The following is an 18,027-nucleotide window of genomic DNA, read 5'->3' on the forward strand; positions in this document are numbered from 1 at the left end:
CATGTGAGAGCTTATTTTTTGCGGGACGAGTTGTACTTTTGAACGACATCATTGGTTTTAGCATGTCGTGTACTAGAAAACGGGAAAAAAATTCCAAGTGCGGTGAAATTGCAAAAAAAGTGCAATCCCACACTTGTTTTTTGTTTGGCTTTTTTGCTAGGTTCACTAAATGCTAAAACTGACCTGACATTATGATTCTCCAGGTCAGCACGAGTTCATAGACACCTAACATGACTAGGTTATTTTTTATCTAAGTGGTGAAAAAAAATTCCAAACTTTGCTAAAAAAAAAAAAAAATTGTGCCATTTTCCGATACTCGTAGCGTCTCCATTTTTCGTGATCTGGGGTCGGTTGAGGGCTTATTTTTTGCGTGCCAAGATGACGTTTTTAATGATAGCATTTTGGTGCAGATACGTTCTTTTGATCGCCAGTTATTGCATTTTAATGCAATGTTGCGGCGACCAAAAAAACATAATTCTGGCGTTTCAAATTTTTTTCTCGCTACGCCGTTTAGCGATCAGGTTAATGCTTTTTTTTAATTGATAGATCAGGCGATTCTGAGAGCGGCGATACCAAATATGTGTAGATTTGATTTTTTTTTATTGATTTATTTTGATTGGGGCAAAAGGGGGAGGATTTAAACTTTTATATTTTTTTATTTTTTTCACATTTTTTTTAACTTTTTTTTTTACTTTTGCCATGCTTCAATAGCCTCCATGGGAGGCTAGAAGCAGGCACAACTCGATCGCCTCTGCTACATAGCAGCGATCTGCTGATCGCTGTTATGTAGCAGAAATGGAGGTGTGCTGTGAGCGCCGTCCACAGGGTGGCGCTCACAGCCACCGGTGATCAGTAACCATAGAGGTCTCTAGGACCTCTATGGTTACCATCCTGACGCATCGCCGACCCCCGATCATGTGACGTAGTTAAATGCCGCTGTCTGCGTTTGACAGCGGCATTTAACTAGTTAATAGATGCGGGCAGATCGCGATTCTGCCCGCGCCTATTACGGGCACATCTCAGCTGTTCAAAACAGCTGACATGTCCCGGCTTTGATGCGGGCTCACTGCGGAGCCCTGCATCAAAGCGGGGCTTCTGACCTCGGACGTACTATCCCGTCCGAGGTCAGAAAGGGGTTAAAAAAGTTGATCTTGGGGCTATTTTACACGTCCTAATATTTCTGGTACTGGAAAAACCAGTACCCGATATATCTGTGTCCGTGTGTTTTAATACGTGTGGTATACTTGTGGCTACAGTGTGTCACATCAGTATCACCAGGGTGCAATATCAGTATCAATATTGCCTGGAAATAAATGGTATTGTTTACACTGTTTCATGGCGCTGGGTGCTAAATAATTAAAAAAAATGGTGTGGGGTCCTCACCATTTTTGACAACCAGCCAAGCTAAAGCAGACAGAGATGAAATTGACGTGACATTGGCGACTGTCAGCAGTGGCTGCAGCCGGGGTCATGTGATGCCAAGTGAGCGGGTCAGTGATGGCGCATCCCACAGGCACAGATGGCAACAAGAAATATTTACAAAAATACTTCTTTACTAGATTTAAATTGGTGGGGTCATTATTAGTGTTGAGCGATACCGTCCGATACTTGAAAGTATCGGTATCGGATAGTATCGGCCGATACCCGAAAAGTATCGGATATCGCCGATACCGATACCCGATACCAATACAAGTCAATGGGACACCAAGTATCGGAAGGTATCCTGATGGTTCCCAGGGTCTGAAGGAGAGGAAACTCTCCTTCAGGCCCTGGGATCCATATTAATGTGTAAAATAAAGAATTAAAATAAAAAATATTGATATACTTACCTCTCCGGAGGCCCCTGGACATCACCGATGGTAACCGGCAGCCTTCTTTGCTTAAATTGAGCGCGTTTAGGGCCTTCCATGACGTCACGGCTTGTGATTGGTCGCGTGGCGGTCACATGAGCGGCACGCGACCAATCAGAAGCCGTGACGTCATGGAAGGCTCTCAACGCGCTAATTTTAAGCAAAGAAGGCTGCCGGTTACCAGCGGTGATGTCCAGGGGCCTTCGGAGAGGTAAGTATATCAATATTTTTATTTTAATTCTTTATTTTACACCTTAATATGGACCCGATACCGATTCCCGATACCACAAAAGTATCGGAACTCGGTATCGGAATTCCGATACCGCAAGTATCGGCCGATACCCGATACTTGCAGTATCGGAATGCTCAACACTAGTCATTATAAAATGTAGTGGATCTTTAATACTGATTCATAAAAAGATCCAGATGAGTACAAATAAAAGCAACAGTAATAGATTTTGCAGAGTCAAAGGTAAGAAAAGGTCGAATTCTAGAGATGTTTGAGGTCAAGGTGACATAAGCGACTGAATATAGAGAATGAAAGATCCGAGTCAAATATAACCCCAAGACAACGGGCCTGCTGCTGAGGAGTTGTAACAGTTATAGTGGTACACTCAGGAATCTCTTGGCTTGAGACAAATAAGGTAGCTGAAACAGAGTGTTGTGTAAAGTCTGTATTATTAAAAAAAACAAAGGTGCGACGCGTGAGCAGGTTCAAAAACACAGCAAATAAGGTGATATCAGAAGTTCTTTTGCAGCTCCGCTGCAGGCAGTCAGTGTCTAAATGCATAAACATGGGTGCAGCACGTGCACAACAGTTCAAGTGAACAGCAAACAGGGTGCTCTTAGGAGTAGTTCATTGCAGCTCTGCTGCGGGCAAAGTCTTAAGGGTGTTGCACTCACTGGGGAAATGTGGATTGGAAGACATAGTTCATACCATGGCTGGCAGTAACTAGCAAGAGTCCGGAAAAAGAAACAGAAATCCAGTCTGATGCCGGCTCTCCTAAAAATTGTAAAGGTACAGGGATATATAGAAAGAGTTTGAAAGCAGTGCAGAACTACGAGTCCAGAAACAGTCAAACAAACTAGCACCGGATACCAAACAGAATTAGCTGTAGTAGGCCAAGCTTACGTGTCCCAGTTGGCAGGAGAAGTAGTAACACAGGCAAAACAGTTTGTAGCACGCACCACTGCGAACTGGAAAGGTTTGCTGAGAAGGCAGAGCCAGAGTATCTGGAGAGGAAAAAGTCTCTTGAAGAACAAGCCAGGAAGTCAGGCAGAATACACAAGCAAGGACTGTGAGGGGAAACACTGTAATAAAGACATGGAAGGCAGATCACATGAACAGAAATGAGGCAGCAGATGCCGTCTTGGAAAAGGGCAAAGAGTACCACAGATGAAACAGGGAATCCAGATTCCTGACATCACTCCCTCTTAACAGCTGCCTCAGGATGACCCTGGACCTGGTTTCTCAGGGTATTTTTGATGGAACTGAGCAATCTTCTGTGGGGCACAGATGTTAACCATGGGTTCCCAAGAGTTTTCCTCACTTGGATACCCCTGCCATCTTATTATATACTGAAGTTAATTTCTGCGGAGTCTGGAATCAATGATCTCTTCCACCAAGAATTGCTCCTGCCCATCTACCAGTACGAGTTGTGAAGAGGGCACACTGCATCCCTGGAATTTATGAGGAGAGACAGGCTTCAATAGAGAGACATGAAATACTGGGTGTACCTTCATAGTCCTTGGCAGCTTTAGACAGGCCAGAGAAATCACGATACCGCTGATCTTGCAAAGACCAATGAAATTGTGTCCCAGTTTCTATGAAGGAATGTTCAGTCTTAGATTATTAGTGGCTAACAACACTGAGTCTCCTACCTTAAACATGGGTGCTGGTTTCTGTAATCTATCAGCCAATTTCTTGTAACGTTCCTGAGTAGTGATGAGTGAATGTGCTCGCCACTATTCGGTACTCGCCTGAGTATCGCTATGCTCGGCGTACTCGGCGAGCAGCGAGCATTTCTGGGATTATTCGGCGGTAACTGCAGTCTCCACCCAGCAGTTTTGGCAGACTTTAGAGACCCAATCACGCTGCAGAGATTGTCTGCCAGGCCTTGAAACGCCGCAGCCATTTTTGTTGTGGTCATGCAGTGATTGGTTGGGCCATACAGCATCATCCCGAGTATAAGAGACCTCTCGCCGCATTCTGTTCCTGTTTCAACAAGAGTAGGGAGAGCTGGTGCTGAAACAGGGTCAGAATTGTGGTTTTTAGAGGTAGTGTAGGTCTGCAACTCTTACATCCACCACTCCTGTGAAACCAACAGTCCTTTTTATGGCTAATTCGTTGGTCCCGATATTGCAGCGCTAGGTAGGCAGGGCACAGCATATCCACATCAGTGCAAGGCCTGCAGGCACTGCATATTTATTAATGACCTTGTAGGGGGCATTCAGAGCAAATAAAATAATGGGATGCATTAAAATTTTACCTCTATACAAGTCACTAGTTCGACCACACTTAGAATACTGTGCACAGTTCTGGTCTCCGGTGTATAAGAAAGACATAGCTGAACTGGAGTGGGTGCAGAGAAGAACGACCAAGGTTATTAGAGGACTGAGGGGTCTGCAATACCAAGATAGGTTATTACACTTGGGGCTATTTAGTTTGGAAAAACGAAGACTAAGGGGTGATCTTATTTTAATGTATAAATATATGAGGGGACAGTACAAAGACCTTTCTGATGATCTTTTTAATCATAGACCTGAAACAGGGACAAGGGGGCATCCTCTGCATTTGGAGGAAAAAGGTTTAAGCATAATAACAGACGCGGATTCTTTACTGTAAGAGCAGTGAGACTATGGAACTCTCTGCCGTATGATGATGTAATGAGTGATTCATTACTTAAATTTAAGAGGGGATTGGATACCTTTCTTGAAAAGTATAATGCTACAGGGTATATATACTAGATTCCTTGATAGGGCGTTGATCCAGGGAACTAGTCTGATTGCCGTATGTGGAGTCGGGAAGGAATTTTTTTCCCCAAAGTGGAGCTTACTATTTGCCACATGGGTTTTTTTTGCCTTCCTCTGGATCAACATGTTAGGGCATGTTAGATTAGGCTATAGATTGAACTAGATGGACTTACAGTCTTCCTTCAACCTTAACAACTATGTTACTATGTTACTGTATGTGCACCCATTGGTCCCACTGCATCCCTCCCAAAGCTCCATAACGGTCTGCTGCTACTGCAGCTTACTTACTATATACCTAGTTGGATTTTTTTTTTTTTAAATTCACCCACCCCCCAAAAAATGTACAGTTCGTTCTCTCAGACTGAGGCCTGTTGAAAAATCATAGTTTGTCAGGCATACGTAGCATAGTTGTGTGTCCTAGCCTTGTGCCACATTTTTTTGTGTGTGTTTGAAATTCACCGAAAAAGGCCTCATATATCTGCGTGCTCCAAGTTTGGTCACTGTAGGCCGGTGTACTTATTTTTTTGCTGTCTGATACTCAATTTCTATACAGCACTATTTTACATATCAAATCAAAAAAGGCCACATATTTGCCAGTGTGGTATTTCCGTGACAGCCGTCATATATCTGCGTGCTCCAGGTTTGGTCATTGTAGGCCGTTGTACTTATTTTTTGGCTATCTGACACTCAAATTCTATACAGCACTATTTTGCATGTCAAACCAAAAAAAGGCCACATATTTGGCAGTGTGGTATTTCCGTGACAGCCGTCATATATCTGCGTGCTCCAAGATTGATCATTGTAGGCCGGTGTAGCCATTTCTTTGCTGTCTGATACTCAAATTCTCTACAGCTCTGTTTTGCATATCAAACTAAAAAAAAGGCCACATATTTGCCAGTGTGGTATTTCCGTGACTGTCGTCATATATCTGCGTGCTCCAAGTTTGGTCATTGTAGGCCGGTGTACTTATTTTTTGGCTGTCTGATACTTTAATTCTATACAGCACTATTTTGCATAAATTCACTTCACAAAAAAGCCCCCAAACATTGAATACAGTCTGTTATGTCAGGCTGAGGCCTGCCTGGTGTTTGGGTTTGAAAAATCGTTGATTTGCAGGCTTACTGATCACATATTATTTCACTACTAATAAAGACATTTGTTTTGAGCATTTGAAATAGTGCAGTAGTCCATTTAAAATGGCTAAGGAAAGGGGCAAGGGACGGGGAAGTGGAAGTGATGCTAATGGTGCATCCAGAGGGCGAGGCCGTGACCAAGGTGAAAGTGGGCAACAACAAAGACCCACATCTTCTCTCACAACATTTCTGTCCCAGTTTCTAGGGGACCGCAGCACACCACTATTGAAGCCAGAGCAGTGTGAAACGGTTGTTGGTTGAATAGCGGATAATGCTTCCAGTCACTTAGCCACCACCACCACCACCATGTCTTCAATATGGTCAAGTCTGAGTAGCCATGAGTGTGGCCAGGATATTCTTCACCCTGATCCTCCTTTCTCCCACCATACCGAGTGCCCTGAGACACTGATACTACACTTGGACATTCTAAAGAGCTGTTCAGTTGTCCATTTTAAGATTCAGAAATCTCTGTTGGTCAACTTGAAGTGGGGAAAGATGAGATCGCATGTAGAGCTGCCCAAAGCTTTGACCAGCCCTGGTCACATGAATGCGATGGTGGGAAAGTGTCACAAGAGGTGGCCGATGATGAGACACAATTGCCAGAAAGTCAGGAGGAGGAGCAGGGTGCGGATGTGGAAGACGAGGTGGTGGATGATATAGTGATTGACCCAACCTGGCAGGAGGACATGCATAGCGAGGACAGCAGCACAAATGGGGAAGGAGGCATATCCCACAAACAGGCAGGAAGAAGCAGTGGGGTGGCCACAGACAGAAGGCGTGCATCCATTCCCAGTAACACCAACATTAGTGAAGTTGCCATTCCAACTGTGAGATCTTCCCGAGTCAGATTATTTTTTAAAGACTCTGCTGATTAACCCCAAACAGGCCATTTGAAGCACCTGCAATGCCCACATCAGCAGGGGTAGCAAAACAACCAACCTGACCACCACCAGAATGATCAGGCACATGCAAGCAAAGCACCCGACTTTGTGAGCTGAACCCCACGCTCCAGGAACACGGTCTGCAGGTCACCCCACTGCTTCTTCCACTGTTTTGTGTAGAAGCCAATCCCCAGTACACCGTGCATGTGAAGATGCCTCTAGCCCTGCACCTGTTGTGGCCCACAGTCAAGCAGCACCATCATCAAGCCCGTCCATGTTCTTGTCCCAGCACAGCCTTCAGTTATTAACAACCCAGTCTTTTTAACGCAAGCAGAAATACCCAGCCAATGCACCACAGGCCACAGTCCTAAATTCTAGTATTTCTCTTTTGCTTGCGCTAGAAATGCTGCCTTTTAGGCTCATTGAGACGGAAGCTTTCCGCAACCTGATGGCGGCGGCTGTCCTAAGGTACTCGATCCCCAGTCACCACTATTTCTCCCAGTGTGCTATGCCAGCATTACACCAGGAGGAGGAAGAACAGGAGCTACTTTTATGCACTGTAGATGGCACTACAAACACATCTGTATTAGCGTCTGTTCAATGGGGATGGCCTGAGGACAGGGAGGAGGAAGAGGACAGCATGGTCAGTCATCCTGGTGGTGAGGACACGGAAGTCTTGCCTGTTAGCAGTCTGGCACGCATGGCTGACTTTATGTTGCGCTGCATTTCATTTGACCCTCGCATTATCAAAATTTTGGGTGACACTCATTACTACAAGCAGAACTTTCAATCTCTTCTGCCTGAGGCAGAGAGGTGTACTAAAATGTTTCAGTACCAGAGGACCCTTGTAGCGGAATTACTGAGAACGCTGGCAGCAGACGTGAGAGTTTATTGTACAACCAAGGAGTCCAAACGAGAGAGACAGAAGTACAATCCAGCTCAGGCAGGGGAACAATGGCCAAGCTCTTGGACGGTTTTCTCAGACCCTCCCATCGTGGCGGCACAGAGGCAAGGGGTGCTGTCACAAGAATTGCAATGTTTGGGAAGATGGTGAGGGAGTACCTTGCAATCATACAAATGTCCTCCGTGATTCCTCTGTACCTTTTAATTATTTTGTATCCAAGCTGGACACATGGCATGAACTGGCTGTCTATGCCTTTGAGGTCCTGGCCTGCCCTGCTGCTAGCGTTCTGTCAGAAAGGGTTTTTAGTGCCCCTGGTGGAATTATAACAGATAAGCGCATCCGCCTGTCAACTGAAAATGCTGACAGGCTGACTCTTATAAAAATGGACAAGGCCTGGATTGGGAAAGATTTCTGTACACCACCAAGTGAAAACAGCAAAACATAACCTCAAATACATTTTCTATTTTGGGTAGGTGTATTCTCATGCACCTCTTCACAACCCCGCATGGGTATACTCTACAATATTTGGTCTGTTTGTTGTTATCCTCCTCCTTTTCCTCATCCTCGTCATCCAGAACCACTAAATCACCAGGGTTAGCGTGCTCTGTACGGTGCATTTTGGGCAAGGGGGGCTGTGATGGCAATTTTTTTTCTTTTTAAATGACCCCACATTGGGGAATTGGGCATGACATTCCATTGGGCTGACTTCTTAACTTTGTCCCTTGCAACCTAAAATGTACCTGCCACTAGATCACCAGGGTGAACGTGGTCTGTACTGTTATAGGCCGTTGAAGTTTGGGCTAGGGGCCTGTGATGGCCCTAGTGTATTTTTAAAAAAGGTACCACAATGGGGGAATTATTTGGCAGATCATACACTGCATTACCAGTCTCAGAGACACACCACTACATTGGCCCTAATTCTTAACTCTGTCTCCTGCAATGTCTCTTGTTTAACTGCCACTAGATCACCAGGGTGAATGTGCTCAGTACTGTTATAGGCTGGTGAAGTTTGGCAAGGCGGCTGTGATGGCAATAGTATATTTTTAAAAAAGGTACCCCACATTGGTGAAACCACATCCGTGATGACAAACACTTCACATTTGTGTACCTTAAAGAGCTTACTTGAAAAGCTCCGTTTTGTGTGGCCTGGTTGCTCAAATTGGACACAATACACTTCATATAAATTTGATAAAGCAATGCTGTTAGTTTGGGTCAGTAGTCCATTAAAAATATAGCTTTGTCCACTATATTAGTTTCTCTTCTTGAGAGCCATAACTTTGGCTGCATCAAATGTACAAATGGCGAATATACAAATGGTGATTTGTAAACAAGATTGAAATACTGTACACCGAATGCATTCAGACAATTACATAGCTGCAATTCTTGTAAAACATTTACAGATGTGACAAACAATGCTCATAGTGACACAATCTTGATAAATGTTTGTTTACTCACTTCACAAACAGTTCTAAGCCTCTATATGTTTGCTGTTTGTCATTGTAAAACATTAAGGTTTACTGAAACTATGCCTGTGATGTTTTGATCTAAATCATTGTGGCTTTTATTTTCTAGGGGTTTATGGCCCCTCGTCTGATGACTGCATGATATCTGTTTCATCCAACCTTGAAAAGTGGCCACTTGAAGGTCTGGGTGAAACTAGAGTTACTACATAGTGTAAATCAATATATAAGACCAGAGAAACATGACTAAGACAGATGCCAAAACTGGGGTACCTGTACATGTACAGTGTGCTGATACCTGCATAATTGGGGACGCCCATACAGTGTAGGTAATGTCCCAGGGGTTCTCTGTCTTGGTGTTGCTTCTCAGATATTCCAGATGGATGATGTTTAAAAGTCTCTTGTAGGGTTGAGCGAAACGGGTCGGCCAGATTCAGAAGTCGCCGACTTTTGGCAAAGTCGGGTTTCATGAAACCCGACCCGACCCCTGTGTGGGGTCGGCCATGAGGTCGGCGATCTTCTGAATCTGGTATCAGAATTCCGATACCGAGTTCCGATATGTTTGCAATATCGGAAATCGGTATCGGAATCCATATTTAAGTGTAAAATAAAGAATTAAAATAAAAAATATCGCTATACTTACCTTCTGACGCGCCCTGGTACTAACCGGCAGCCTTGCTTCCTTAGAATCAGCGCGTGAAGGGCCTTAGATGACGTCGCGGCTTGTGATTGGTCGCGCGACCGCCCATGTGACCGCTCATGCAACCAATCACAAGCCGCGACGTCACCGAAGGTCCTTCAAGCGCTGATTCTTAGGAAGGAAGGCTGCCGGAAAGAAGCAGGGCGCGTCCGAGGGTGAGTATATACCTAATAGGAATATACTCACCCTCGGACGCGCCCTGCTTCTTTCCGGCAGCCTTCCTTCCTAAGAATCAGCGCTTGAAGGACCTTCGGTGACGTCACGGCTTGTGATTGGTCGCGCGAGCGGTCACATGGTCGGTCGCGCGACCAATCACAAGCCGCGACGTCATCTAAGGCCTTTCACGCGCTGATTCTAAGGAAGCAAGGCTGCCGGTTAGTACCAGGGCGCGTCAGAGGGTGAGTATAGCGATATTTTTTATTTTAATTCTTTATTTTACACTTAAATATGGATCCCAGGGCCTGAAGGAGAGTTTCCTCTCCTTCAGACCCTGGGAACCATTGGAAACCCAATGCACTGCATTGGGTTTCGAGTTTCGGCCCTCCCCGACCCCGACTTTTTTATAGGATCGGCCGATTTCACTCGACCCGACTTTTGAAAAAGTCGGGTTTCGTGAAACCCGACCCGATCCTATAAAAGTAAAAGTCACTCAACCCTAGTCTCTTGGTGATGATCTAGCTATACTGTATGTAGTTAATCTTCAAATATACGTAATCACTGTATTTATGTAATCCTGATATGTACTTATTAACCTGCGTATGTTAACACATACAAAAGTGTATGCACTCAATCTATTCAATCATACTATTCCTTGAATTTTGTAGTTTGCAAGAAAATTGCCTTGTATTGCAAGTGTTATCCTTTTTTAAAGTTGTATCTGAACCTTAGTGTTAAAAACCTGTAAAATAAAATTGCCAAATTCTCCTGTAAATAATTGTGCAAAGAGGGAACCATCGTACCATTAAAAAATACGAGTGAATTTTTCTGGGCCCATCCAGTATGTGGGTTCCAAGGCCTAATGGGGTGCATATCACTATGCAGCAGGGCTCGCCTTCCTGCCAATGTATAAAACAAAGGAGTATGGAGCACAAAATGCATATTGTGAAGTGGATTTTCATGGGCCCATCCAGTATCTGGGTTCCAAGGCCTAATGGGGTGCATATGACTATGCAGCAGGGCTTGCCTTCCTGCCAATGTATAAAACAAAGGAGCATGGAGCACAAAATGCATATTGTGAAATGGATTTTCATGGGCCCATCCACTATGTGGGTTCAAAGGCTTATTGGGGTGCATATGAATTGGTAGCAGGGCAGGCCTTGAATTCAATGCAACACTTTTTCCGGAGTCCCCCCCTCCTGGACATCTTATGACAGGGGTATTGTGGTACATCGTAATTCTTGGCAGCCCATCCACTCACAGCATAGGCTACAACAGCTTAGGAGACCCACTGTTTTATAATGGCCCTTTAAGAAGATTAATGTCACCTGATGCACGAGTAAAAGTAGGCTCTGTGACTTTGAGTCCCTCCTTCATAAATGAAACAAGATGGGTCTGCTCATGTGTCACACACCACATGGCCAGCTAGGGTTGTTAAATGTTACAATGACATTTCCCAGTGAATGCATTTGTAGTGGTTGAAAGCAATGTTAAAGTTGAAAAACGCATCAAAAATGCAGTGTCTGAACTAAGCCTAAATGGGAGAGGAAATTTTCAGTCTGGGGTTAAATATTTGGCCTTACAGGAGAGTCCTAAACCTACAAAGGATGTACCTTGACATATTTCCAAGCAAAACCCATTTTGGTTTCGTTTTCATGTGTTTTTTGTGGCACCGGGAAAAATGGCAGGAATCTCGGAAAAAAATTATTAAAGCTGTGAACTAGGAGTCAGGAATGCTTCCAGGAGCGATCCCCATGAGGTTCCTGTGTCATTTGAGCAGTGTTTCCATCATTTTCAAATGAAAACAGGGGAAAACAGTCTCTATACTACCCCAGTCGTGCCCCTGTAGTGCTCCCGCCCTAACAAGGGCAGTCCCCAAGTCAGGCTAAAAAGTTGTACCCACCATAACCATGTAAACTTCCCTACGTGTTTCCTCTCCTGTATGGGAGATTCATCAGGGGAAAATGTAAGGATTGTGGGAATTTTTTCTCAAAAAGGGGGAGCCCCTACATCGGGAGGTAGCTCCTGTGTCCGATGCACCTAATTATGGGTACGGACTATGGTAGGGTGAGATAAAGGATGGTCATCTGTCACTTAAATAGTTTCCTGTTTTCACAAATTGCACAGCGTCCTACCTCATTTCCTTCATGTCACGTGCTCTAGATAACTGCTGTTGTCAGCGGTAATGGCGCTGTGTCACTGTTCTCCCTCCATGTGTTTGCACATTAAGTGCGAGTCTATTTCCGGTCTATGGGCCGCACGCTAATGCGCATGCGGCACCTAGTGTGATACACAAGTCATGACCCGCAGGTTGTACTTACACTTCCGGTTCGCAGCCAGTATGATGACACATTGGACACCGTATATGATGTTGTAGGTGTTCCTAGGCGACGTATACATACGTAACCCCAGAGACGCTGGCACTGGTGCACAGCATATTAAAATATGCTGAAATCGCATATTAGCGACACAGAAACTAGGCAAAGGACAACACGTGGTCGACAGAGGGGTAGGAGTAGAGATTACCCAAGGGAAGGTAGCTTTCACTCATCCACTAGATCCGTTTTTTTAGACAGCACGTATTCTCTAAGAAGCAGGAATCCCTTCAACAGGGATTAGAATTGCAAATAGTAAATCTCTCTGATAGAACCATCAGTGAACCAGAAATGATGGTACTTAGTAAGGGGCTATCATTTATTCCTACAATGGATTTTTCTACTTTTGATTGTATTAAGGACATTAATTTATTTGTTAGAAAACTTAGGTGGCACAAATTTTTCAAACAACAAAATAAAAAAATGTGTGCTGGCTTGGATATCCCATTGGATATATTCCAAGATGTACAGCTTCTGGCTAATTTGGATCAGCCACCATCTTCCTTAACTGGACATGGTCCTGTCTCATCCTTGAGAAAAACCAGCACTAAGATGCCGCCAGTGGGTGGTGATATTTCCGCTATAGATGTGTTTCTCAACCTGACGACTGATGAGATTAAACATAAGGAGGGAGTACACACTAGACACAATCTAACAAAGATTCAGACTGAAGCACTCCGTAATTTGGAGATGGACACATCTATAGTTATGAAACCCTCTGATAAAGGGTGTGACCGATGCTGCTTTAAGGGGTCCGCTGGGGTGATGTTATGGCAGCTAGATGGTATACCTTCCAACAGGTAAAGTATGTCCCCAGAGCTTCCCGGTGTGCGCCCGGTGAGGCGCAGTGAAGAACGAGGACACAATTTTGCAGTCTCTTTACCTTTACTGAAGGCTTCAGCATGCACAGTCCAGGGCACCAGATCACAGGGCAGACAGAGTCCGGCCGGTTTGGAGGCAAGTCCAGAGTTCCCTTGTCCAGGTAGAAATTAGTAGCCTTCCTGTAGCGCCGTAGTATTGTAGTCCCTTACTGCTAAGCTTCTCATAAGGTCCTCACAGATGTTGTAGATGTTATGTCTCTCTCTGTCCCCCGGTTAGGATAGGACAAACCCGTATGACCGGTGGCTTGAGGTGTTTTACAGGGACTCTATCATGCCCCAGCCTCTAAGAGGTGCCACCTTGCCTCCTGGGTGTAGGGCGGACAGGTAACTTGCAATTAGCTGTCCTGCCGATCTCTTGGGCAAGGCATGAAGGATCGTTGCTCCCTCAGTGTCCCGGCTACGGGGATCCTGCGCCTCAGAAGAAGGCAGCCTGTGTAGGGCTGATCCCCTCCTGGTGTCCACTCCTTTGCTATGACTTCTTTAACCCTCTCTGTAATACAGTTCTCCTTCAGTGTCTCTTTCTAGGAGCTGCAGCTCTCAAGGCATGCACAGCTCCGTGTCTTGCTGTCTCGATCTCTGACAGGATCCCACCCCTGTCAGCGGCCAACTACCTGAGTGAAGCTCAGCCAGCAACTAACTAACTTTTTCCTACAGGCAACCAGTTTTACCAAAGTGTGGGGAGTGACCTAATAAATAGGAGCAGAGCTCCCCCTGGAGGCCTGGAGTGTGAAATGTGTTGCATGTTTGTGTTACCTGGATGCAGTTGTCCTTCTTTGCCTCCAAATGTAATATCACTCTCCCCTAGAGGAAAATGACATTACTGCAATGACCACGACCCTGGTACACACATACACACATATATTTGCACTTAGTGCTGCAACCCTTTTTTGATATGTAGTCACTTTATGAGATGTGTTAATTGTGTATAAGTATCACTTACTTGTTTCACATAATTTTCTAGTTATGAACTTAGTGCAGCACTTTTTTCTATATAGACAGAGCCCTCCTGAAAATAGGCATTTGTGCAAAAAAAAAAACAATTAACCAATTAGTATCCACAGCTAACCTTCTAAAATCAGTGGCATATTCAATAACTGAACGTTTACCCTGGTGTAAAGACAATAAAGCGGTCTCAGCATAGGCATGGTGGTTAGGAACATCGAACATCAAGGCCGTAGCAGATAAAGTCTTCCAAAACATTTAGACGTGAGTCACGAGACTTGATCTTCGGATTCACCCAGGTGAGTGCTCGTGATGTCAATAACAATTATACACAATACTTTAGAATGATCGGTGGGAAAGCAGTCGGCGTGCACATCAAAATACAACATACCCTGATTTACAAAACCACAAAATTTGACGCGATCGCCATTGTATCGGAATGGTGGCAGCTTAGGAGGACCCAGGGGGTAAGGCCACTTGAGTGGCCATCTGAGCACCTACGTCCTGAAAGGCTTGTTCATACTGGGACTCCATGTTCTTAAATTTACTCTCCTGATAGTCCACTCAAGATCTTGCAGAGTCTGTCCACACACCTGCTGATTATGCTCCAAGCCTGCTGAGAAGGTGGAGCCGGAGTATCTGGAGAGGAAAATGTCTCTCGTAAAGCAAGCCCGGAATTCAGGCAGAATACACAAGCAAGGGCTGGGAGGGGGACAAGGGTTATAAAGACAACAAAGGCGGACCACATTAGCAGACATGAGGCAGCAGAAGCCATCTTGGAAAAGGGCAAAAAGTACCACAGATGAAACAGGGAATCCAGATTCCTGACAGGAGTTATGGTAGAACCACATACGAAAATGGCTATATTGGGTTTAGAAAGGTTAGTAGAAATAGAAAACACAAGGAGTTCAGTTATTGAAATTCAGTTTTAGACAAGGAGGACATGATTTTAGATACATAGGACAAACAATCACTGGTATTTTGTAGCAATGTGGGACTAATATCAGAAGGGGTGTAAAATGTCATGTTATCCTAGAGATGGAAATGAAATCAACATCTGCTGGTGGTTTTGTCCTGTAAGGGCAATGTATAAAGAAAAGAGAAGGGGACCTAGTACTGAGCCCTGCGGATCCAATACTGTACAGGGCAGCAGCAGGAAGATAAGTCAGCAAATAACAAAGTGAGGGAGCTGTCAAAGATGTAGGAGTAGAACCAAAAATGCATTAGATGAGAGTTGATGAAGTGTTCTAGGAGTTTAGAGATGAAGGGGCTTTCTGGAGATTCACTATTCAGAGTGTGGAAGCAGAGTATCCTTCGTTGTTCAACCACCTCATCCTATCTGCCCACTGTTATCTTCCCATGGTCTTCCTCTGTACTCAAGGCATGTATAAAAAAATGAAGGCTGTACCCCCACCTTACTTATTCCTTTGTACAGGTACAATATTACACCAGCATATATTCCCTCTATACAATTATGTATATGGTTTATTTTTCAGCTGTACAATGCATTTGGATTTGTAAAACACCTACCCTTACCTCATCGGAGGATCTTCAGAAATGTGAAGGTTTTCTTTGCTTTCCTTGAAAAAGTTTTATCAGAGCACAAGAGAACCAGGGTGTCGGGACAACCTAGAGATTACATAGACTGCTATCTGGATGAGCTGGAAAAGGTAAAAGAATATGTAACATTGTAAAATCAATGAACTTTCAGATATTGGAGGCTTAGTCTCCCTAACAGGACCATTTAGTTTACCGATATCAGGTGAGGAATATGTTACTACTTGTTATCTCTTCTATTTGAAAAATTAGGAACAGGAAGAAAGAAAGTCGACGTTTAATAATGAAAATCTGTTCATTTGTGTATCCGATCTGTTTATTGCCGGCACAGAGACAACTTCCTCCTCCCTTGAATGGTGTCTGCTATACATGATGATGTATCCAGACATACAAGGCATGTAATATCCTTTGAGAATGTGGATTTTCATGTTTCTTGTTGCAGAATGTCAGTGTATCTTCTTTACTTTCAGAGAAGTGTCGTGAAGAAATTGACAAAATTCGGGGAGACAGAGACCACCTTGATTATAAGGACAGACTAAGTATGCCATACACACAGGCTGCACTGCAAGAAGTCCAACGCTTTGCTTCAGTTGTGCCGCTTGGAGTTGCCCATGCACCTATAAAAGACATACAGCTGAATGGCTATACTATTCCAAAGGTGAGGCACAACTAGATCATTTCGCTTTTTCCTCCTCTCTTTCCAAGAGTCATAACTTTTTTATCGGGCTGAATTGTATTTTTGAACACCATTCATTTTATCACATTCATGTGTAAAAAAAAAAAAAAATGGGGAAAAGTATCAAATGTATTGAAAAAAACTACAATTATATATTATTTTTTTTCTTTTGGATTTTTATTTTATGATGGTTATTATGCTAGACAATCGCCTGGCAACATGATTATTCAGGACCGAGTAGAGAGGAAAATATGTGGGTGTATATATATCACTAGTAACCCATAATAAAAATAAAGGACCACTAGCAATGTTGTAATTATAGAACAAATGTTATTGATGCATACAAAAAAGTGCTAGAAATATTAAAAACACGTAAAACCAAACAGTAGAAGGATTTTTTTTTATACAAAAGTCATAAACTGTCTCCAGAACAGAATAGAAAAGGAGACAGATCCACACTCCCTATTAATCCAATGCAAGAATAAATCATAGGAACATAAATAGATGAAGATTGCTAGAAGCTTAACAAAATGCAACTTATGCATGTATAAAGTACAAAGTGATACAGATGGAAACAAGAAATGTTTTTGATATTAAAATAGACAACCATGTATGGAAATAAGCAGAGTATAATAACACTAATAGGATGAGCCTGGTAAGGTATCAATACAACAGTGTGTGGATATATAAAAATAAGTATGCCACACAGCAAAATAAGATCATAGATGCAGATGTTAACTCCATACAAAGACCTTTAAACAGCTCCCTCCATTTTTGTTCTCAGGCCATGCCATGTTTGATTTCAGGTAATCCTTTTCATACTTGCATGTGTGCTTGATTACCTATGTACATTCATGGCCAAAAGTGTTGGCACCCTTGAAATTGTTCCAGAAAATGAAGTATTTTTCCCAGAAAATTATTTCAATTATACATGCTTTGTTGTACACGTTTACTTCCATTGTGTATGTTGGAACAACACAAAAAATAAAAAATAAAAAAGGCAAATTAGACATTTCACGAAAAACACCAAAAATGGACCTGACAACATTGTTTTCACCTTTCCAAATTTGTAGGTAAACAACTTTATTTCAAGCATCTGATCTATGGCAAGTAACAGGTGTGTGCAATATGAAAATCATATCTGAAACATAAAAAAGGATGAAAGTTTACTCAGTCTTAGCATTGTGTGTCTGTGTGTGCCATACTAAGAATGGAGAACAGAAAGAGGGGAAAAGAGCTGTCTGTGGACTTGAGAACCCAAATTATTGAAAAATGTCTACAATCTCAAAGTTACAAGTCCATCTCCAGAGATATTGATGTTCCTTTGTCCACAGTGCGCAACATAATAAAGAAGTTTACAACTCATGACACTGTAGCTAATCTCCTTGGACATGGACGGCAGAGAAAAAATGATGAAAGCTTTCAACACAGGATAGTTCGAATGTTGGATAAGCAGCCCCAATCAAGATCCAAAGAAATTCAAGTTGACCTGCAGATTCAGGGTGCATCAGTGCAAGCACAAACTATCTCTCAATATTT

The 18,027-nt window shown here is 43.4% G+C and overlaps 1 protein-coding gene across 3 annotated transcripts in view; it reads left to right on the forward strand.

Moving 5' to 3' along the window:
- LOC138649728 (cytochrome P450 2B4-like) overlaps positions 1 to 18,027 on the forward strand; it is a 54,508-nt gene that overhangs the window by 12,426 nt on the left and 24,055 nt on the right. For all 3 annotated transcript variants that reach the window (XM_069740373.1, XM_069740371.1, XM_069740372.1), the window contains exons 5-7: positions 15,752 to 15,925; positions 16,065 to 16,206; positions 16,283 to 16,470. In XM_069740373.1, the coding sequence (XP_069596474.1) occupies positions 15,752 to 15,925; positions 16,065 to 16,206; positions 16,283 to 16,470 (504 nt within the window). The remainder of the gene's footprint in view (positions 1 to 15,751; positions 15,926 to 16,064; positions 16,207 to 16,282; positions 16,471 to 18,027) is intronic.

This window comes from Ranitomeya imitator, chromosome 9 (assembly GCF_032444005.1).
Source record: "Ranitomeya imitator isolate aRanImi1 chromosome 9, aRanImi1.pri, whole genome shotgun sequence".
In the NCBI taxonomy this organism is placed as follows: Eukaryota; Metazoa; Chordata; class Amphibia; order Anura; family Dendrobatidae; genus Ranitomeya; species Ranitomeya imitator.